Here is an 8,285-nt window from a genome sequence, read left to right as displayed (position 1 = left end):
TGTCGATTCAAATGGTATTCTAAAATAAACTATAAACACGTTTACAGATTGTGAGCCCTACAACCTACTGCGCCAATTCTTCATCTATATTTTAAAGATGGAGCTGACCTCCACCCCAACCTCCGACTTTCAAGGTAGTCCATCCAGTCACTGATTGCGACCATGGGTGGAAAAAAAGGACGAGGTGCTGGTGCTCTAGCTACATATCACATATTTGAGCTTAATTTTTTACAAATTATTTACTTTAAATTTGGGTAGGAAAAATTCAAGTGGAAATCCAAAAATTACCCAAGGTGTAAAGTAGTTCTCATCTTGTACACATGCTTTTAAAGAAACAGATTTTGAATTATTTTAAAGTGATTCCCTACAAATGAGATTGTTAGTAAGAAAGTCCCTTTAGATCTTTTAGAAACCTGTGAAGGTTACCTTACTGAAGCTGCTGACGTTTTTTTCTTCCCTCAAGATGACACTTTAATAAAAAAAGTTTTAAAACTTTTGCTTTTGGTGGTGCTTTAAGCTCTATTATACTACTTTGTGCCAAAGTTTTGTGATTTTGTTTTAAGCTTTGTATTCTGTATCAATTTAAAAGTTAAATAATATACAAAAATAAAGCAAATACATTTTAAAGGTGTCTGGAGTGTGTGGGTATTTCTCTATAGTGCGGCACTCATATTTTTCAGATATACCTGCAATTTGCTTGTTTCAAAAACCATCTGGAATCTGCCACAAAATAAGTGCACACACAACACCCTTTAAAAATATTAATTACTCAATGCCACATATTAAACACTTTACAACTGACAATCTAACTACTGTAAATATTGTGTTTTGTAATAAAACTTGCTAAAAAGGCATGACAAAATGAACTTACTAACAAATAAATGGAAAGAGAGTTTGTAACATTTGTTTTCTTTATTAATTTTTTTTTTTTTTTTTTTTTTAGCAATTATTTCTAAAAGCTGAAGGAATCTTTCCTCTCTCTTTCTCTCTCTGGCCTCCTGTTCGTCTCTCCTCATGGTCTCGTCGCTCTTTCTTTTCTTTCCTCCCTTTCATTAGCCACTCTCCACTCTATAAGAACACAGGTGTGTTCATCAGCCCCCTGCAAAATCAACACAGAATTTAACATTAATAATGAACCATGGTCAATCTATATTATTATATTAATATTAATGTTACATGGACAAGTTGAGGTACACTTGATAACAGTAGCTTGCTACGTAGCCAACACATATTACATATCAACACTGGTAAAGGAGAAATAAAATAAACGTTTTGTAACTATCTCATTTAACTGAGAAACAACGTCGTTGTTTAAATAAAACTGTGTTAACTAGCTGACAGGCATTAGCTCGTTCTGTTCGGTAATAATAATGATAAAATTGTCATTTTGCAGCCAATTCACAAAATTGTACCCTCGATTTACATTATTTAAACTTTTAACAAGTCAATCGTTTACTTATATGATGTTAAACAAATACAATTTAACCACAAAGAAACAAAAAGTGTTTTGTAAAGTACTTACACTTGAAAACAGCCGCGTCTCCGTTTTCCGCCATTTTCAAATATAACGACGACAACTCCTCTCCCGTGGCATCATGGGATAGTAAAGTGTCCATCGTATGCGCACTTCAGAATCTCGCCGGAAGTAGTAGGCCATCCGGGTACTTTTCGCCTACTGTTTTTCGAATTCTATGATTTCGGACATACTACTCTGCTCGCGTACTGTTTTTCACATACTATATAGTAGGGAAGTATTCGATTTCGGACGCAGCTTATGTTATGTTACAACTAAAACTGTGAATAAAAATGATTTCTAAACAATCATTTGATGTATGACATTTTCTTAAATAACGTTAACATTATGTGTGAAGATCCTATCATTGTTTTAACAGTATCATAAACATAACATTAACGTTAGTTTTTATGAAAAGTTGGCTATGAAATTACATCACAATCAATTCAGTTATATATATATATATATATATATATATATATATATATATATATATATATATACATGGGTCATTTTATGAAAACGTGCCATTTCCCACTTTTAATGTTTGATTTTCAAAGTACTGTTTTGAAAATCTTTAAGCCCCTTTTTGGATGAAGTAGATCCTTACCTCTCAGGAAAATGTGCTGTGCCATCTCAGGCTATCTTATTTTTTTTTCATATAACCAACGTAAATGTGTGTGTTTGGTCAACCCTGTTACCGACATATTAATTATTAGAATATTATACAAGTAACAGGGTTGACACATCAGTAACAGGGTTAACAACAGTTACCGTATTGGTTATACTGCTTGTTTGAGTTAAAGTTATGGGTGTAATGGAGTCTTAATTGGACATTCATAAACCTTTAATTCAACATGACTAATCAGCATATTTTGGAGACAGCTCTATTGAGATATTTTAGCATAAAAATGATGAAAAATGATGATGATTCTGCGGATGTAAATGTAAACCAATTGTTTTATTAAAACATTAACATTACATTGCAATTAAATGACCAATTGAACATGTTTGGCCTTAACAGAATAAGCAAAAACCACTAACGATCACTTACTAAAGGCCACTATAAAAAAGTATAAAAAACAAAATGCAGATCATATAATGATTATGTAGGCATTTGGTGAGTGTGTAACATGGAGGAAGTAAACTGGTGAAAAATCTTATGTCTAGAGAAATTGGGTTTAAAGATTAGACACATATCGACATTTCAGAGTGGCCATTTCCTGCTTCTATCCTGAAGGTGAATGGTGATACAGCAATTTCTTTTGTCGTTAGTCCTCAACTACGTCCACAACAACGTTTTAAGTACTGGCGCTCAGGACCGGAGCAAAAGGACTCGGTAAAGGAAAAGCTAACTGTTGAACATGTTTGGCCTTAACAGAATAAACAAAAGTCAATGATCACTAATGATCACTTAATGTAACATTCCTGTCTGCCTACCCAACAAGTTTTGACCAGATGTCTTTCCGTATTTCTACGTGCCGTGCTGTCACATTATAAGGAGCAGGAATCATTCTTAAAATGTCATCAAGTATGTACCAGATGCTGTCCTCACGGGCTGGCCAGAAATATCTAAAAACATGTATATTATGCAAATACTATTAGTAAGAAAAGTACGTCTGTGAAAATTCTCAGTCATCCAGGTCATAGTTATCCAAGAAGGGTTGGCTCAGGGGTGACAACCCCACAGAGGTTAAATACCTGGCACTCCCCATCAGTCATTTAGAACTGAAGAAACCCCTTGGATGAGAGGCAAAACATCTTCAAATATGGAAGTACCAAGTCCAGTTGCCCTTGATTTAACCCTTCTTGGGTATACAACATGGGTAAGACACACAAAAGCATACTTTCGTCAACCCTGTTACCCTGGAATGGTAACAGGGTTGACGAAAAATGTTATTGCCGGCCATTACTAGCCATGAGATATAGGTAATGACACCACATTATGTGACTTAATGAGAGGCTTAAATGTTGTTATATATGTACATTTTTAAATATGTACAAATAACTTTTTAACGTATGCTTTTCTGGTAACAGGGCTGACACAATGAGCGTGTCCCTGTCTTTGAGACATTACATAAACTCAAAGAAAATTCATTAAAAGAAGAGAACACTTACTTGTCTTCTACCATCAACTTCATGAAAGGCAGATGATGTCACTTCCTGGAACTGATGCAACTTTTGGAACAGTCCATTATCTTTAAAGAGGTGTTTTCATAAAAAGTAACAGGGTTGACGAGAACCTAGGGACCCGACTAAATTGTGTTTTTTTTTCAAAATTTGACACGTTAAGAATAAAATCCATTCATGACTAAGGAACTGACACTTAACCCTTTCGCACGTACATTCTAAATAGTCAGACTGGCAGCCTGGCGTGAGTTTTTTTCTGCGACCGTTATTTTGCAATCAATCGCATTCTAATTTCCATGGAGACGCATGAACCTTGTCACGTGACATTTCGCAGTCACAATGGCGCACACGATGGATAACCGTCTGCAGGTGAGTAGTTTGAATGTTTCGCTTTATTTTTTATTCAAAACCTTTCAAATAATTTGTTTTCGTGTACCGACTATGGTTGATATGGTTATGTTTATGTCCCCCCCACCCCACTGCTTTGAATTTCGCTTGCACATGGTACTTTGCATCTCCCTCAAAACAGTCAGCCGCGTGACAATCGGTGAGTAACGTTAGGCTATTTTAGTTTTTAATTGTATTCTAAAGCATCTAGAATTATTTACAAGCATGCAATAAATATGAATAAAGAACGTAAAACGGACAGTGCTCAATAATGTGGTCGTTCACGTAATTACGGTTTGTTTGTCTGTCAACGCACTGCTTTGCACATTGCAAATAAATATGTTCAGTAATCCGTGCATTCAGGAGGTAAAGTCGGGGTTCAGTTGAATTGATACGTTATACGTAACATGAATATACCAAAGCACATATTTGACGGTAAACCCTTTACATCGATTTTCTTGTTTGTTTTAGTTAATATTGTTACTGAGTTTTATATCTCTCAATAGCAAAGCAGAGAAAAGCTACATGGTATGACATTGTTAAATTATATTTTCCTATATACAAAACATTTGAGCAAGCTGTGTGACCATATACATATATACAATTTTATATATATATATATATATATATATATATATATATATATATATATATATATATATATTATATTATATTATTAGCTTGCTCAAATGTTTGTTGGAAATATAATTTAAACGGATAGTTTCTAAACGGAATTTCTCTCTTCTGCTGAACACAAAAGATGATATTTTGAAGAATGTCAGTAACCAAAGAGTTAACTGGAGCCACTGACTTCCATAGTAGGAAAAAAATATATACAATGGAAGTCAGTGGCTCCAGTTAACGGTCTGGTTACTGACATTCTTCAAAATATCATCTTTTGTGTTCAGCAGAAGAGAGAAATTCATACAGGTTTAAAACAACTTGAGGGTGAGTAAATGATGACAGAATTTTCATTTTAAAGTGAACTATTCCTTTAACGATGTCATACCATGTAGCTTTTCTCTGCTTTGCTAGTGAGAGATAGGGCCTATGTATAGTATAAGTTTAGCATTATTCATACAATTCAAACGTATGACATTTGTTAAAAAGAAATCACAAAGTGTACACATTTCATGTATGTTTTATTAAATCTATTTTAATGTAAGTTAAATGTTTTTGTTTAATACAATATGTTTATACTTACTAATATAATTACAAAACAGATAACAAATATATTTACAATGAATAACAATCAAAATATTATCATCATAAACAAACAAACGAAAAATCTATAAATATACTTTTTGACTTGACTTGACTTTTGATTAATTTTTTTTAAACAAACTATTATACATACCTTTATACTTAATAATATAATTACGATAAATAACAATTAAAATAGTATCATAAATTAATTAATATGCTCTGACTTTTTACAGGCTTAATAATGTTTCAGTGTGTGGTACTCCTGAAAACATAGGACAGCACACAAGGGAGTGTTGCATGGCACACACATGTGCTTGGTGAGGCGCCTCTGCTTGCCCTTGCGTGTGCTGGAGAGGCAGACCTTGCAGTGCCGCCTGGTCTTGCTGCCCTGGGAAGTGGTCTGAGGGACTTCAGATGGGAAGTGCCTGGCTGTAAGGCGCAGAGGAGTGTTCAAGGCAGGACGCCCTCCTTTAGCTGGACACCGCAATGTGCTGTACTCCTCCAGCAGCCCTCTCATCAGGTTCGTCCTGAATTGTAGGGAGGTGATTTCCTTTCCTACTCATAGTAGAGCACATCAATAGGGAGTGAGGAGAATAGAATAGTATGTGACAGTGTGGTCTGTTTATTATTGTGAATTTGTTAACACTTTAGATTACATTAATTAAAAATGTTATCACTTTTTATCTTGTTTATATTTATTATTAGATGATTTGTATCCATTTCTCACCAGTAATTTGCCGGTAGACGATGTGGCTGTTGAGTAAAACAGTGTCAAGTACATGAAAAAAGATTTTCTTGTACCACTTGGTAGACTTTCTGGCGCATTCATGAAAACCAGTCATCATATCAGCTTTGTCAACTGCCCCCATCTTTTTGTTGTACTCGAGCACACAGACTGGCTTCATCCTTGGTTGCCCAGTGATGTGATCCAGCTTCCCTGTGGCTGCCATACCAGTTGGGTGGACTGTGGTGAGGACATGAACATCCCTCTTGTCATGCCATTTTACTGCCAGCTGTGACTCATTCTCTTCGAATTCCACCTCACCTTTTTCCATCTTACAGGTGAACTTTGGCATCCCTTTCCTGTTTGCGCACACAGTCCCACAAGCTCCAGTGCCAAGTGACAAGAGGTGCTGGAAAAGTGTGGGACTACTGTACCAGTTGTCTACATAAAGAACATGACTTTTTCTTAGGTAAGGTGTTAGAAGTGTCATCACAACGGACCCAGAAATCCCAAGTCCTGGGTAATGTTGGATGTCAGTGGTAGATCCGGTGTAAATGATCATGTCCTGCACATAACCAGTGCGCATATCACACAACACAAAAAACTTGACCCCAAATCTGTGCCGTTTAGATGGAATGAACTGACGAAATGCTAGCCTGCCTTTCCACTTCATCAGCGACTCATCCACACACAGATCCCTGTATGGCACAAAAATACGACGAAAGGAGGAGGTGAGAGCAGTGAATATGTTTCTGATTTTTTTCAGCGGGTCGTTGGAAACTGCTGTCGCATTGTTTGCAAAGTGAAGACAGCGGAGGAGCAGAAGGAAGCGATCCTGTGAGAACAAAGACCCAAAAAATGGGGTCAAGAGCATGGGGTCTGTGCTCCAGTAATCACGAAGTGATGTTTTTTTTATCACCCCCATTAGGAGAACTGATACTAAAAATGTGTACATTTCAGGGATATTTGTTGGAACCCATTTAACCAGTTTTCCTTTAATTTCGCTTTCTTGCAAGTCAGAGGCATAGCGGTTTGTTTCCTCCACAATTTCTCCCATTCTGTGAGGAACAATTTAAAACAATTGACCTCACTGGGTGATTCTGGTGGATTTTGCACACCACAGAGCTGGTTGTCAAAATTTCCTGGGCCAGGAGGATTAAAAAGGTTGGTTGACTTCCATAACAATGAGTTTACCTCTTCTGCCTCATTTGGGACTGGTGTCGTCTCTTCATCTGCAATGTTGTCAAGAGCTTCAAGGTTCGGGGGAAGATCTTCATCGCTGTCACTCTCTGCCTCGCTGTCAAAAATCTCCTCATCAGAATTAAAAAAAATGTCCTCAATTTCCTCATTTGTCAGTTTTCTTCTTTTATATAAATTTTCTGTCATTTTCTCTGAAGTTGGTGAGCTTGATTAAAGTTGTGTCTTTAAATAAGAACAAAGGCGAGTGTGAGGTAACGGTGACGTCAGATCTACAGCACTTGTCAGCTGGAAAAAAAGACTCGCAATGCATGACAGTTAAAATCTTTTTTATTTTTTTATACAAAATATTTACAAACTTGTAGTTATTAACATCGTTAAACATATGTAAGGGAACTCATAATGTGGTTTTAATACTTGGAGAAAAAAAGATCATGTTGATCGGTAAGTTATCACGGGCTATGGGCGCCGCCATTATTTGTTTACAATACTGATGGAGAGTTGGACTCGGAGCCTGCTGGATTTACAACATGCAAGATCATCCATGTCTCCCGAAATATATAACAGTAACCCCCGCTTCACTGCATCTCACGCGACGCTCCTGCTTGACGCTCACACGCTGCTCCTGGTGTGAATGCACTCATTGATTAACATGCACTCACGCCGAAAAAAATACGCGTCGCTGACGCTTGCTGTGTGAAACGGCCGTTTTATGTACAAGGTGTGTTTGACTCGAATAAATATTAATATTACATCATGTTTAAAAGGTTATTTTGCTGTTATAAATATTAGTGTGCAATAATAAACTATATATTTGTTATTGTGTAATGTCATTTAAAGTGAATGAAACCTGATTTTAAATACCTGTCGGTCCCGGAAAAGAAATGTCGCCTCTCAGTGACGCAATGTCCGCACTATCCTTTTTTTCCGGTGTGGACCATGTGATATTCCACCACACCGGAATATCACATGGTCAAATGCGGAAGTGGTGGTTATAGCGTTATAGCCATAGACTGTATGGTTATAGCTGTTATGGATCACGATTACTCTTTGGCGAGTATTGAAGTGCCAACAGAAAGAAAGTGTCCATATTCGGATACACGCAGACTGTGTGACAAACGGAGGAAT

The 8,285-nt window shown here is 36.5% G+C and overlaps 1 protein-coding gene across 1 annotated transcript; it reads right to left on the bottom strand.

Moving 5' to 3' along the window:
* Nucleotides 1–5,471: 5,471 nt before the first annotated feature.
* Nucleotides 5,472–7,237, bottom strand: LOC307157665 (piggyBac transposable element-derived protein 4-like; the record flags this gene model as incomplete). Its single annotated transcript, XM_079869593.1, has 3 exons — nucleotides 5,472–5,791; nucleotides 5,964–7,018; nucleotides 7,155–7,237. 3 exons carry the CDS (start codon nucleotides 7,235–7,237, stop codon nucleotides 5,472–5,474), a joined length of 1,458 nt encoding a protein of 485 aa, XP_079725719.1.
* Nucleotides 7,238–8,285: the final 1,048 nt, after the last annotated feature.

Source organism: Squalius cephalus (assembly GCF_949319135.1).
Source record: "Squalius cephalus genome assembly, chromosome: 4".
Classification (NCBI taxonomy): domain Eukaryota; kingdom Metazoa; phylum Chordata; class Actinopteri; order Cypriniformes; family Leuciscidae; genus Squalius; species Squalius cephalus.
Note: the sequence above shows the minus strand (reverse complement) of the source record. Positions and strands in the feature narration are given on the sequence as shown.